At 50.5% G+C, this 14,832-nt stretch overlaps 1 protein-coding gene across 2 annotated transcripts; it reads right to left on the bottom strand.

The window, feature by feature from the left end:
- Positions 1-338: 338 nt before the first annotated feature.
- Wrap53 (WD repeat containing antisense to TP53) lies at positions 339-14,832 on the bottom strand. Of its 2 annotated transcripts, none has more exons than XM_013148735.2 (10): positions 14,195-14,832; positions 13,960-14,058; positions 13,510-13,621; positions 2,992-3,080; positions 2,713-2,835; positions 2,479-2,627; positions 1,262-1,470; positions 1,000-1,103; positions 716-853; positions 339-602 (listed from the first exon to the last, which is right to left on the bottom strand). In XM_013148735.2, exons 1-10 carry the CDS (start codon positions 14,596-14,598, stop codon positions 356-358), a joined length of 1,674 nt encoding a protein of 557 aa, XP_013004189.1. In that variant the 5' UTR covers positions 14,599-14,832; the 3' UTR covers positions 339-355. The 2 variants fall into 2 exon arrangements, with proteins under 2 accessions (XP_013004189.1, XP_003466219.2); XM_003466171.4 differs by having other exon boundaries at positions 2,479-2,611; positions 2,713-2,803; positions 14,195-14,828.

The following is a 14,832-nucleotide window of genomic DNA, read 5'->3' as shown; positions in this document are numbered from 1 at the left end:
GCAGTCTGACACTGAGCTCCTGCCGCTCCCGCTCAGCCCAGCTCACCCTAACCTCTGCTGCCCCCACCTTGGGAGTGAGATTTCAAACAGGTCCCCTTCAGTTTACCGCATTGCCTAGCAACCACCCGGTCCTCGGGCGCGAGGCCCCACCCCGCCCACTCGACTTCACACCAGCTCATCCTTCCATTGGTCCCTGCCTGGTCCCACCCCTCAACCCCTGGCTTCAGGAACAGTATGCCAGTCACCCCACCGCAGGCCAAGGGAACCCCTAGTTCTCATACCCAGCCCACACCTGTCATTTGCCATTTGCCCCTCCAAACAAGACGCGAAGACTCTAGTACCATATAAAACCTTTTTATGTAAGTTCCCCCCCACTTCCCTCCATCACGCCTGGTCTGGTCTGGTCCTGGTGGTCCTCAGGGTTACTGGGGTCTGGATCCCCCATACACCACCAGAGTTGGAGCCGACACTCGAGGTGGACGTGGCGCAGGGAGAGCAGGGGAAGGTCTGGCACCTGCTCTCCCTCATCCCCGCTATCCGTGGGCTCTGGGAATACGCGCTGACCCGAGGCCGTGGCCAGCAGAGGTAGACTAGGGTGCAGGCTGGCAGGAGAAACCAAGGGGCCTTTGTGAGCCTGGGGCAGGGGCCGTGAGCCTAGGCAGGGACGCTGGCCCCTCCCTCGGGCATCCCCGCCCTCCCCGCCCACAGTGCAGACCTCACTCCGTTGGTGCAGTCCTTCTGGGGCAGGAAACTCAGCACGGGCTCTGGCTTCCCGTCATCGCCACCAGCCCCGCTGATGTCCCACACGGAGACAGCCCCGCTGGTGCTGCCGCTCACCAGGAACTGCCCGCTCCTGGGAAGAGGAGACTGGCTGGCTGGCTGGCACACAAGCACTGCCCTGTGGTGGGAACCCTCAGACCCTGAATGGGACTCCACAGTCCGGCTCTGGCATGCTCGGGGCACTGGGGCCTTAGGCAGGAAGGGGCCACAGCCACTCACGGGTCCAAATCGAAGTAGATGCGCTGGTTAGTGGTCACCTCCCGACTCAGGGACCACAGCGGATGACCAGGCTGCCGGAGATCCCAGCACAGAAGTTCAGCATCCTAAAGACACAACAGGGGTCTAGGATGTCCGTCCTGCCCCCGCCCCAGTGTCCCCACCTGAGTAACGCTTGGCACTGCCCAACACGCGACAGACTATATCCACACTCCTGCACTGCTGCCCACCTACCTGCTGTGGGCTCTCAGCATGTGACTCCTACCTTTCGGGCTCCTGAGAAGAAGCGGTTGCCATCAGGATGAAAGCACAGGTGGGTGACGCCCCCTCGGTGCCCACCCAGCAAGGCGAGAAGGGAGCCATCATCCCAGGCATAGAGGCCCAGAGAGCAGCCGTAGGAGCCACAGGCATAGAGGGGCTGGGTAGGGCTGAAGGCTATGCAGGAGATGATGCCACTCTGGCCCTGCTTTTTTGCTAGAAAGGGAAGGAACACAGTGGAGGGAGATGGCACCTGTCACTAGAGACAGTCCCCGGCTCTAGCACCAACACGCTGGGATTCAGTTTCTCCCTCACTGTGCACTGTCACCAGCAGCACAGAAACCTCTGATGTTTCCCAGATCCTTCTATCCCCTCAAAGCTCTAAAGGCCCAAGGCTTCTGTCTTCCCTCTCCGATTCCAGCTTTTCCTGGAAGGGAAAGACGAAGTTCTACAGGAAATGGATTCAGCTTCATCTCAAATATTCTACAGGGACGGGTAAAACAGTAGTAGAGCACTGGTCTGGTTACTTGTAAGGCTCTGAATTCCATTCCCAGTACCATGAAAAAATAATAAAATTTCTAGAGATTAGAAATTTTATATTATTATTGACACAGGGTCTCACCATGTAACTCAGGCTGGTCTTAAACTCGCTACATTGTAGCCCAAGTTGGCCTCAAACTTGTAGCAATCTTCCTGCCTCAGCCTCCCCAGCACTGGGATTACAGGTGTGCACCACTGTGTCAAGCTTAAGACTGAAGAGTTGGGGGCTGGGGATTGAGCTCAGTGGCATAAGTACCTGCCTTGCTAGCAGGCGGTCGTGAGTTCAATCCCCGGTACCGATAAGAATGAAAAAGACAAAAAAAAAAAAAGACTTAAGAGTTGGTTTTTTTTTTTTTTTTGTCTTTTTCCTTTTTATCGGTACCGGGGATTGAACTTACGACCGCCTGCTTGCAAGGCAGGTGCTTATGCCGCTGAGCTAAATCCCCAGCCCCAGACTAGAAGAGTTTTAAAGAACAAACTGATTCTCTAATGAGCTGGCTGACTTTGGGAAAGCTTCCTCCAACTCTAAATTTGCTTTCTCCTCTGCGACCGGGTATAACCTGCCTCCCAGGCCACAGTAAAAGCAAAGCAAAACTCCACAAGTAGCACCCTGGCTCACACAAGGTCCCCGAGCAGGTGGCGCACCCTGGCCTCTCCTCCTCCCTTGGAGGCACAGATGCTTACCGAAGGTGGCTCGAACCTCACAGTCTCGGCCAGGCCGGGACGTGGAAAAGACACGCACAGTCCGGTTGAACCCACAGAAGAGCTGGGAGCCATCCGGGGAGAAGCAGAGTGAATGGGCAGCCATCAGCTCATCCTGGGAAGAGAAAAGGCTGAAACCGGCTCCGTGCAAATCCTCGGCCATCTCCAAGGACAGGGAGCTGGGCAGGAGAGCCAGGTGGGCGGGCAGGGTCGCACCAGGTGATTGAAGGCGCGAAAGGAAGCTCGGAGCTCGCCAGTGAATGCGTCCCAGATGTGAATCGGATTCTCCCGGCTGCTGCTGGCCACGCTGAGAGAGACACGGACACTGAGGCCCTGGCACTGTCAAAGGAAGGGGAGGAAGCCAACTGACCAGCCCTTTCCGCTCTGATCCGAGGGACCCACAAACCTTCAGATGTCCCTGGCAGCCCTGACCCCCAGGGGTGAGTCCCTTGAATCTGGTGGGGGAGGAAGAGAGAGGCAGAGAGGATCACTTACTACGAAGTGTCTGGCTGGGATGAGGACATCAGAGAATACCAGCAGTAATCGTAGATGGTATCACCTTCCCCCATCCGGAGGACAGGGACCTGGAGGGAGACGCAGGAAGACAGGGTCACCAGCAGGGAAAAGTAATGCCCATGCGCCTACATTTTAAAGAGAGGGAGATCACATGTCAGCCCTGATCAGACAGGAGAGCACACGGGGTACAAACAAAGAAGCAAATCTTCAGCGTTCACCTCAGCCTCACGTATCAGACTAGGTCACTAACAGCCAGAGGTTCATACTTTTCAAATGCATACAAGAAATAACCCAACTCACAGACAAAAAAATCAACCAATAATAAAAAGACATATTGAGCACTTCCGAGCTCCCATTTTATCCTTTAAAAATTAGGGCTGGGGTACAGTTCAGGGGCACAGTACTTGCCTGACATGTGCAGGACCCTGAGTTTGACCTCCAGTACTGCAAAAACAAACAGTTCAAACATGCAAAGATCTTTAAAAAAAAAAAAAAAAAGGGGGGCCAGGGATTTAGCTCAGCAGCGTAAGTGCCTGCCTGGCAAGCAAAGGGTCATGAGTTTGATCCCCGGTACCAAGAAAAGGGAAAAAAAAAATGAAAATTGCTGGGCACAGTGGAACATGCCAGTAATCCCAGCACTCAGGGAGGGCTGCAGGAGGATTCCACGTGCACACACACGCAGGATACCAAAGCGCTTTAGGGAGACGCTGTCTTAAATAATGAGAAAAAGGCCAAGGATGTAGCTCAGCGCACTGGCGCCAACCTCCAGTGCCACAGAGACTAACCAAAGTGACCTCTTCATCCAGCATAAGGAAAAACTGTTAGTCCCTTTCCTACTAGAACCCTTCCCTCAGAGCCGACACTGCCCTCACATACCACCCTCACATGTCCTTCCTTTTCCTGAGCCGGGGTCTCGCTACATATTCAGGCGTGCCTTGAACTAGGTAGCCCAGACTGGCCCCCGCACTGGCAGCAGTCCTCCTGCCTCAGCCTCCCAGTGCTTGGATTACTGGCAGGCACCACCACACACAGCTCACACTTTCTTTAACAATATAGTCATACGGGGCGGAGTGTCCAGCCCTGCACTGCATGCCCTTTTCAGTTCATTCTAATGTCACACTGCACACGGCTCTGTGACTGGGGTGCTCTGCACTGCATGCAGTGTGCCACGCTGATCTTCCCTCTCCTGCAGGTGGGCACTGACAGGTCTACCTTTGGCTTGTGACCACGGACACCCTGAATCCTGGGGATGGGTTTCCTGAGCGTCTGTCTGGTAAGGAGTAAAATCACTGGTTTCTGTGACATCCGTATCATCAATTGTGAGGTAGTGTCAAGTTTGATTCCAAAGCGCTCATCTTAATGTAAGAGGCCTGCCAGCCAGGTGCAGGGCACATCTGCTATCCTAGCTCTCAGGAGGCGGAGGCAGGATGGCAAATTCAAGGCCAGTTCGAGTAATTTAGGAAGATCCTGTGCCAAAATAAAAAACTGTAAAGGGGTGGGAGCAGGGAATAGGGGCACAGTCTACAATCCTAGCCCTCTGGGAGGCAGAGTCAAGAGAACACTGAATTCCAGCCCAGTCTAGGCAATGTAAGGAATCCCAGTCTCAAAATAAAAAATGGCCTGGAGGTGTAATTTGGTGGAAGGCCCTGGGTTCAATTTTTAGTATCAAAAAAGACAAAGAGAGAGACTACAGGGTGGGGATATAGTGTAGTGGCAAAATACCCCTGGGGTTCAATCCCTGGTACCACAAAAAAGAAGGAAAGGCAGAAAGAGCGGAAAGGGTAGGGGAGTCAGGGTGGTGCTCTTTATCCGCCCAGCCTCTTTGGAGTTGAATCTTCCTGCCTGAAAGCTATAAAACATAGCCTGCAACTCCTCGGGCTGAATCCGCATCCTCTCCGGGGCTGAGATGCTTCTCCCTCTGCACAGCCTCCCCAGGCCCCCAAGTCTCCTGTGCTGCTCACGATGCAGTGTCCCTATCGGACAGCGGAGTCATCCTGCTCCCCTTACCGTATCTCCCCAACCCCAGTGTGTAACTGGCAGTCAGTACATGTTTTCATGAGCAAAGGTAGACAAGAGACCATTTCAGGAACACAAGGTCCAAAATAATACAACCCTGATTTGATGTAGAGGCAGTGATCTGGGGACCAGCAGGTGGATTAAAACGATTAGGTAGATTTAATAAGATTTGGTAATTAATTGGATGCCTGAGGTTTGGAGAAGGAAGGAAGATTAAAGGATGAGATCCTGGCTTCTGGCCTCATGCTTGAAGCCATAAAGAGGGTGAAGGACTTGGGGAACATCGGAAAGCCATGAGGTGGTGCGTGGCAGAAAATCAGCAGACTCAAAAAGAAGGTTTTACAAAAATGAGACCCCTGCATTTAAGAAGGAGGGCACCGAGGAAGCCACATCCCTGCTGGAGAGGCACAGAGCAGCGAAGGACTCGAGAGCCAGAGGCGGGGGCCAGGGATGTAGCTCTGGCACGGCGCCTGCCCAGCAAGCACGAGATCCTGAGTTCGATTCCCAGTAAAAACAAATAAAATAAAAAAGCCAGAGGCTAGGGCTGGGGATATAGTCTGGAGGTAGGTAGCTTGCCTAGGATGTGTAAAGTGCTAGGTTCCACCTCTTAGTACCACAAAGGGAGAGAAAAAAAGGCTACATAGTTGGGCAAGTCGTTAGGGAAGGGACTAGGGAGTTAGGAATACGAGTTTCAGAAAGATCTGTGAAGTTACAGAGAAGCGGGGAGAGGAGCTAGAAAACTACTTGAGCACAACACGTAGCTCACACAGGCAGAAGGGAACAGTTGGTCACCTCCCAGTATCTGAGGGACACGGGCTCCCCGACTCCCCAAACCCGTGTCGACATCCAGAGGCTCAGGTCACTTAAGTAAAAAGGAGAGACAGACGGGCACGTACACACGCTGCAGTTCCAGCGCCCTGGGAGGGTGGGCCGAAGGATGCCACGTTCAGGTTCAGTAACTTAGCAGCCGAGTGAGGCCCTATCTCAAAATAAAAATATGCCAGGTGTGGTGGCTCACACCCATAGTCTCAGCACTCAGGAAGGTGAGGCAGGAGGATCACCCAAGTTTGAGGCCAGACTAGAAATACACAGCACGTTCAAGGCCACTCTGGAATACATAAAAGAACCTGTCTCAAAAACATGCAAGCAAACAATCAAAATACAAAAAATCTAAAATGGGCTGGGGATACAGCTCAGTGCAAAGCCTTGGGTTCAATCCCAATACTGCAAAATGAATAAATAAAAATAAATGGCTTAGGATTTGCATAGAGCCAACAGATATTCTCCTATATTCTTTTTTTTTTTTATCGGTACCAGGGATCGAACTCACGACCGCCTGTTTGCAAAGCAGGTGCTTATGCCGCTGAGCTAAATCCCCAGCCCCCATTTCCCCGTATTCTTTAAGTCACTTCCAGCTTCCTTATAACGCCTATGCTATGCAAGTAACTGTTACACTGAATTGTTTAGGAAATAATGACAAAAAATCTGTACGTTCAGAACAGACACAATTCTTTTTTTGTCAAATATTTTGGATCTATGGCTGGTTAAATCCTCAAACGAAGACCCACAGATACAGAGGCCAACTACACCCAAAAATACCTTCCTGAAATTCCCCATGCATATAAATTTTATTGATTTCCAAATGCTAAGCTTGCAAACAATGCAAATAAGAACCCTAATGAGTGCTTGTTCCCAATAATCTCAATAGCCAACCGGATTGGGTGAAGAGTCCTAGATCACAGCTGGCTATGCACCGAGGAGCTGGGAGCCCACGGGGAAGCCTCCGGGAGCCTCCTCCTGCCCACGTGGAGTGAGCAGCTGTGTTCACCTCGCCTTGCCACCATGGTGTTCCTGCCTCAGTCAGGTCATGCTGCCAGTCCCCGAATCTGTGGGCCGAATAAGCCTCTCCTCCAAGCTGCCAGTATTGGGTATTTTGTCCCAGCAACACAAAAAAGTGACAGTGCAGTGAGGTTGGCATAGAATTGGTTCATCCATTCACTATCAACTGCAGTGAAATAACTGAAAAAAATACATAAAAAGCTTCTGAAAATAAATTGACCACGGCTGGGATTTACCTCAGTAGCATAAGCACTTGCCCGGCAAGCACAAGGATGTAAAGTTTGATCCCTGATACCAAAATAAAAAACAAATTAAATTAAATCGAACATATCACAAGACATAAAAATTATACAGAGCTGGGTGTAGCGGTACACGCCTGTAATCCCAGCACTCAGGAGACTGAGGTAGGATTGCCAAGAGTTTGAGGTCAGCCCAGGCTACAAAGTGAGTTCAAGGTCAGCCTGAATTGCATAGCAAAACCCTCTCTCCAAAAAAACCAAAGGGAAAAAAATTATACACATATACACGTATATATGCTGTCTGACCTACAATATTCCTAAACTCCTAAAATCCCTCTTTTAAAAAAAATCTCCTTATGTACAAGGTCCTGGGTTCAATCCCCCTTCCTTTTTTTTTTTTTTTTTTCCTTCAAAAAAGAAAGAGAAGCCAGGTGTGGTAATTCCAGCACCCGGCAGGCTGAGACTCGAGGATTGCCGCAAACCAGAGGCCAGGCTGGGCTACACATGTGTGGCAGTTTCAAAAAAATAGGAAAACAAAAGAAAAAAGGAAAAAGAGAGCTGCCCTCAAATATCAAAAAGATATTTACTGCATGCTAATTTATATTATTATAATCCTAGAAACAACTCCAAAACGGGAGAAGAGGTCAAAAATGCACTCAGTGTGACATCATACACCATTAAACACAGTAACTGTGAAGATCAGATCACCATGAAAAACACTTAGGACATGACTGTTCAAAGGAAAAAGCAGGACTCAGAACTGCTACAGGACTATGATGACAACAGCAGAAGCTCAGTACTTGGACAGAAGACAGAAGGCTTTAGTTAGTGTGCAGCGGTGCACACCTGGATTCCCACCACTGAGAGGCCTGGGCCAGCAGTGTGGTCCCAGACCAGCCCAAGGTACAGCGCAGGAGTCTGTCTTAAACAGCTAAACTGAAACCAAAATTTTAAAGGGCTGAGTTTTGTAGAGTGGAAGAATGATGATTTTTCGTTTCCTCTGTGTGTGTGCCTGTGTGTGGCAGTGGAGACTAAACCTCAGGCTTGACACATCATACACAAACTATCGCTGTGACACGCTCTTGGTTTTTTTTTAATTTTATCTTGAGACAAGGTCTCAGAAGTTCCCAGGAGGGCCTCTAATTCACAATCCTGCCTCAGCCTCCCAAGGAGCTGGGATGCCACCATGCCTGACAACTTTCCCTTGCTAACATTCTCTTTTTCTAAAACAGGTATGTGCAATGATCACGCAGCCGCTCACACCTGCAGACTCTTCTAACCGTGCTCTGCTTCTGACCTCTCTCGGGAAAGCTGCACCAGAGGCCCTGGCCTTGAGACTCTTAGCCTGGGACCTCTGGAATTCCGACTCTAGTATCTCAAAACTCCTGCCCGTTTGCTCTTCAGAAGGCTGTTTGCCTTTCTGGACTTACTAGGACCTGGCTGACTTCAAGGACAGGAGGTGGGTGCGCATCACCTGGCTCCTGCCTCATTTCCAAATCTTCTACCCCGCAAAATACACGCTCCCTGGCTTCTTGACATCGACCCAACTACACCTTTGTGCTGCTCTCCCTACAGTCTGAGACCTTTTTATTTTGAGACAGGGTCTTGCTAGGTTGTCCAGGGTAGCTTCAAATTTACAGTCCTCCTGCCTTAGCCTCCCGAGTAGCTAGGAAAACAGATGCATACCATCACGCCCAGCCCTTTGTCATCAGCTTCACAAGTACAAGGACTTCTGCATGCTTTGTGCCTGTCTAGCTCTTAGCACCTCAAACAGCCTGCTACACAAATGTGCTTCATAAAAATGCATTAAACTGAGCAGGACATGGTGGGGCAGGCCTACTAATCCCAGCACTTGGGAGGCTGAGACAGGACGATCACTGTAAATTCAAAGCCAGCCTGAGCTACACATAGTGAATTCAAGGTCAGCATGAGCTACATAGCAACTGGGGGGGGGGGGTGCGGGGAGCAGTGCATGGTGGTATGGGCCTAGAATCCCAATCCCTGGGAAGCTGAGACAAGAGAATTACCATGAGTTTGAGATCAGCCTAAGATACAGTGAGTTCAAGGCAAGCCCGGGATACTATGTATAGCAAGACTTTGTCTTGAAACAAAAAAACAAGAAGGCATTAAACTAACTCTCTTGAGGGTGTGCCTGGATCCCAGCTACGTAACAGGTTGAGGCAGGTGGATGGGTAGAGCCCACGCGTTGAAGGCCAGTCTAGACATCCAGTAGGACTCTGTCTCAAGAAAACAGAAGCAAGTTGGGTGTGGTGGTGCATGCCTGTCATCTGACTCAGGTGCTGGGGCAGGAGGATCACTGTGCGTTTGAGGCCAGCCTGTCTCACTATATAGTGAGACTCTGTCTCAAAAACAAAGTAAAAATGTGTTAAGAAACAAAAGTATGGGGGCTGGGAATTTAGCTCAGTGGCATAAGCACCTGCCTTGCAAGCAGGCAGTCGTGAGTTCGATCCCTGGTACCGATAAAAATGAAACAAGACAAAAAAAAAGAAACAAAAGTATGAAAGAACAACGGACTTGTCCAACATCTGTATGACTCCTGCCTTTGTCCACTGCTACTCCCATGGTCACATCCTAGGCTTGATCAGCACCAAGACAGCCTTCCAGTACCATCTCCAACCACCCGGGTCACTTGCTCTCCTATTTCTACAAAAATTATTCACTGTCATCAAAATCCTACTTATAATCCACTTCTGGTCCACCTTGACAAGCTGGCCCGAGGATATGCTCAGGATACCACTGCTGCCCCTCTTCCCTGGCAACCTGTAACCTGACCATCCTCCTATTCCACGCATACACGAAACTGACACCAATGAACATGACTACTTATCGAACATTACCATATACCAGGCACGGTTTTAGGCATCGATTCATTACTAATCCTCAAACAACTCTGAGGTGAACATCATTATCTCAGTCACTTACAAACAGGGAAACAAGAGTCGTTTAACCTGCCAGGAAAGAGGCACAACCACACTCACTGGTCTCAATTCAAATGCAGAGCAATGAGCTGAGCATGACAGGACAAGCCTAACATCTCAACACTCAGAGAGGCTGAGGCAGGAGGACTGTAAGGTCAGACCCAGCCCAAGCAAGACCCTGTCTCAAAATCTAATATGGGCTAGGGATGTAAGCTCAGTAAGAACGCTCCAGGTTCAAACTTCAGTACCCACCCTGCAAAAAGATTAGCAACAGCTATGTGGGTAACACAGATCTTCAGGCCAGATATCTGGGAGCTGAGGTGGGAGGGTCGCTGCCCCCAGATGGGGCAGGACAGCAAAACCCTGTCTTAACAAACCAACACCCTCTAGTGAACACTAAGCAAAGAACAACAGTGTAGCAGCCACAGTGGCACAAGCTGCAAGGCCAGCATGGGCAGCTTAGTGAGGCCCTTAAGAAGAATAAAAAAGAACCCTAAGCGCCGGGAATGCAGCTCAGCAGGACAGCACCCCTGGGTTTCCCACACGAAGCACAGTGCAGCCTGATGTGTGTCAGGACATGTCCTCTGTCAGAAGCAGCGGTGCCACAGTCCTCAGTGGTTTCTGAGGAAGAGGCCAGCTCCTGTCTTATGCTCTCCCCAGTCTCTTCCTCCAGCTGAAGAACACAGAAGCCAAGAGACAGAAACAGCCACACAGCTGCCTCTGCGCGCCCGTCTGCCTCTCTCCATGTTTGAAGGCCGGGTTCCAGTGCCTAAGCCCACAATGTGCTCTCTGGGAGTCTATGGCTCCTCTCTTCCACCGCACCGCTGTGGTCCCGTGTGTTCCCCCAAAAGCTCACCCCTTCCAAACTTAAACTCCAAATTCACATGTTGATGACCTTTGGCGGTGGCCTTTGAGAGAGCCCCGCGGTGGCATTAGAAGCTTTATCAGAAGAGGACCAGTCCGAGCTTGCGAGCTCCCGCCACGTAATGCCCTCCGTCAGCTCATGACATGACAGCACGCTCTCACATTTGGCGCCTTCATCTTGGACTTTCCTGACTCCAGGGCTCTGAGAAATAAAATCTTCTTGCACTCATCCATTTCCCAGCTCCTGTCAGAGCAAAACTTCCCCCAGGAATTGTCTACTTTTTCTTCTGCCCAGTTCAGTGAGCTTTTGTGTATGCTGCTCCTCCGTGGCAAGGTCCTGATGCCCTCCTGGATCATTCCCTCAATCCACCTCCCACCTCCCGGCAGCTGCAGTGGTCCTTTGCCCCCACCTCCACCCCCCTCTCGCGCACGCAGGACTCTGCATGGACTTCCTCTTCCATCCCAAGCTCTAAACACTGAATCCCTCTCAAGACACGAGATAGCACTGCTCCAGGTTTATTCCCATTCCCAATCTCTCCTAAGGAGCTCTGTATTTCACACTCAGCATTCTTAAAAACCCTTGACTTCCATGCTCGTACCTGTTCACATGCCTGTTTTCTCCTCTAAATACTGTTCCAACCACTCAACCAGCGGCAAAAATACGAACATTCCCTTTGATTACTTCCTTCCCTCCACTTGCACGTCCCGTGGATCTCTAAGACCCCAAAATACACTGCAGGTCCATCTGTATCTCCCAGGCATCAGGCTGCGGACTTTGTCACACTGTGACTGCATGATAGTAAAGGCCTCCCACTCAGTCTCGACTTCAGTCTAGTTCACCCACAATTCATTCACGCCTCTCTTCCACTATGGTACACGGTTCTTACAGAACTCTTCCATGCAAGCTGGGCACACTGGCACATGTCTGTAATCCCAGCACGTGGGAGACTGGGACGGGAAAACTGCCCCAAGTTCCAAGTCAGCGTGGGCTACATAGTGGGATCTCAGAAAAAAAAGAAGAAAAAACTCTCCCACAGCTTCTCAGACTCCAAAAGGCCTCCACACAGAACCCCACGGGAGACAGCTGTTTGTCGGCTCACCATCCTCACCCTCCTCCCCTCCGTGCAGACACACTTTATCAAAGTTCTGCAAACACACGCTGCTGCTTCCAGATCTCGGTCTCTATGCTACCACTGCCCCTTCCTGGATGGCCCTTTCCTCGCTCCTCATGACGGATCCATTGTCATCCTTGTCATCCTCGGAGCCTCAGCTCACAGGTCTCCTTTTCAGAGTCCTGCCCTTACTACTGTATCTAAAGTGCATCTCTCAATAATTCATTTCTGCTTATCTCCTCAGAACATGTATTATACTGTTTCTCTAGAGACAGGGCCTCGCTAGGCAGCCTATGCTGAGCTACATTCCCCCCCCCCCTTTTGTCTTTTTTCTTTTTATCGGAACCAGGGATCGAACTCACGACTGCCTGCTTGCAAGGCAGGTGCTTATGCCGCTGAGCTAAATCCCCAGCCCTTTTGATTTATTTTTATTTTTCGGTCTTTTCGAGGCCTTGAACTCACTTTACAGCCCAAGCTGATCTAGAACTCGCAACAATCCTCCTGCCTCAGCCTCCCAAGTGCTGGGATTACAGGCACACACCACCATGCCGTTTCCTTTTTAAAAATTTTAAGACTGTCTCACTATACTGCACAATCTGACCTTGAATTTTCAATCCTCCTGCCTCAGCCTCCCCTAGCATGCACCACTGCATGATGAAGGTACTGATTATTTACTGGCTTACATTTGCAAATCACAAGAAAAACAATCAGCTCTTTATTTGTCTTTACCGCTTTAATATATTAGCACTAACCACAGTGACTACTGCTAGTTATTCAGTAAATATATATACATAAATTAAACACTGTTACAAGACAGCCACTACTTTTTCTTTTTTGCTGGCCTTGAACTCCCAGTGATCCTCTTGTCTCAGCCGCCCCAAGTGCTAAGCCACTGTTTTGTTTTTTTTTTAAATCGGTACTGGGGACTGAACTCACGACCACCCACCTGCTTACAAGGCAGGTGCTTATGCCTTTGAGCTAAATCCCCAGCCCCAAAGCCACTGCTTTTCTATAGAAAATAGTCCTTACTACAGAGGGGAGACTATCCCTAAATTACTTCAGAGTTTAAAGCAGAAATACTACATGTGGAACAAGGTGCGGTGTCACACACCTGTAATCCCAGCACTCACAATGGTTGAGGCAAGAGGATTGCCATAAATTTGAGCACAGCCTGGACTATATGAGATCTTGTTTCAAAAAAAAAAGAAAGAAAAGTTACATGCATAAATTCTCCTTTGTGAGCTGGAAACCTGGGAACTGTATTTCTCTCCATCTATGTGAAGGAAGCTGGACATGGTGGTACACTCCTGTAATCGGAGCACTCAGAAGGATCACAGCAAGTTCAGGACCAGCCTGGGCTACAAAGTAAACTCAAGGCCAGCCTGAACTGCATAAGAGACCCTGTCTCAAAAAGACAAAAAAAAAAAACTACATGAAGGAATTAAGTTCAGTGTCCAATGAACGGGCGAAGCTCACCCCTTCCCTCACCATTTCTGCGTATTCCACTTGCTCCCCGTCATTGTACAGCTCTGGGGGCAGGTTATAAATCCGCAGGATGTTATCAGCACTATTGGTCAAGATGCAGGAGCCATCAGGAGCCCTAAAAATATAGAAAAGAGTCAGAAAACTGGAGAGGCCTTCCAAGTGTAGAGCTGAGCTCACTTTACTAGTAAGTGAACCGAGTCCTCGCTATGAGATACAAAGTTCTAGATCAATGTGAGTCTTTTAGCGCTTTCATCCATATAAACAGCCCACGGTGGCACGCAAGCCACAGGTTCACCATCACGGTCCTAAATGAAACTTAAGCTCAGTCATCAGCGGGATTTCCTACGCCTTCCCCCACTTCTCACGGATCCTTCTCCCAAATAAGTATAGTGTTTTGAGGTGAAAATCCTCAGGGTGACCAACTCCCTCTTCTAACTGCCCTTAGTTACTTACCACTTACAGCCTTTCAAGAAGTTCTCAGGTTGGGTACTGAATTCGGACCAGGAACCACTAAGAAATCGAGGCAGCTGGGTGAAGCTGTAGCTCCAAATGCTGGAAGGAAGATGAGGAACAACAAATCTGGGTCGCCGGAGCAAAAGGAAACGAGCCTGGAGTAGAGGGCCTACGGGCTGGTGGCTAAGGTCTCTCACGTGTCTACTTCTCTGATTCTAGGTCAGCTGCCACTTACTTGTCTCCCTCGTCCTCTAGAGCAGGTTCCTCGGACATATTTTCCACGGCTTCTCCGGAGCCCAGCTCCTGCCCATTCCTTTCTTCTGCAGGTTGGCTCCCGTTTTCAGAAAGTTCTGGCTCTTCGACTGGAGGACTCGAGTCCCCAGGAGTATCATATCCCGCTTCCAGGGGAGCGGAGGGAGAAGCTGGGCACCCCGCCCCCGGCTCCTGGAACACATTCGGGCCAGCGACTGCATCTGGCGAGGTCGACGGTGGGTCATCCCCATCGGGTGACGGCGGAATCAGTTCAGGGTTTGCATTTTTATCCATCGGGGAGTCCTGGGGAGAGAGCCCGGGTGCAGCTGGGGCCTGGTATGAAGGGAGCCTGTCAGGCGACAAGCGCCGCTCCTCCGACATCTTCATAGCGCGGAGGCAGCGCGCCGGACCCGGGTCCCCGCCCGGCAAACTCTCCGCTGGTACCGGCGCCTGGCCAGCCGAAGGCTCCGAAGTTCTCAGCGACCCGGACGCAAAGCTGGAAAAACCCCCCAGTGCCTTCCTTCCTGCTCCGGGGAGAGTAAGAAGACACCCTGGAAGCGAGGCCCACAGCTCGGATACCAAACTGAAAGCACCGCGTTCCGTGGCTCGCTACGCGCCACG

Source organism: Cavia porcellus, unplaced genomic scaffold, assembly GCF_034190915.1.
Source record: "Cavia porcellus strain 051 isolate PalLab524CR breed Dunkin Hartley unplaced genomic scaffold, mCavPor4.1 scaffold_32, whole genome shotgun sequence".
Taxonomy (NCBI): domain Eukaryota; kingdom Metazoa; phylum Chordata; class Mammalia; order Rodentia; family Caviidae; genus Cavia; species Cavia porcellus.
The sequence above is the reverse complement of the archived record's forward strand: the minus strand, read 5'-3'. Positions and strand labels throughout refer to the sequence as shown.

Excerpts from the sequence above, each read along its gene's own strand:
- Wrap53 (XM_013148735.2), bottom strand. The coding sequence starts at position 14,598 with ATGAAGATGTCGGAGGAGCGGCGCTTGTCGCCTGACAGGCTCCCTTCA. Across the intron at positions 13,622-13,959 it reads TTCTTGAAAGGCTGTAAGTG|GGCTCCTGATGGCTCCTGCA; the intron begins GTAAGTAACTAA and ends CTATATTTTTAG. Across the intron at positions 854-999 it reads ATCTACTTCGATTTGGACCC|GAGCGGGCAGTTCCTGGTGA; the intron begins GTGAGTGGCTGT and ends TCCTCTTCCCAG.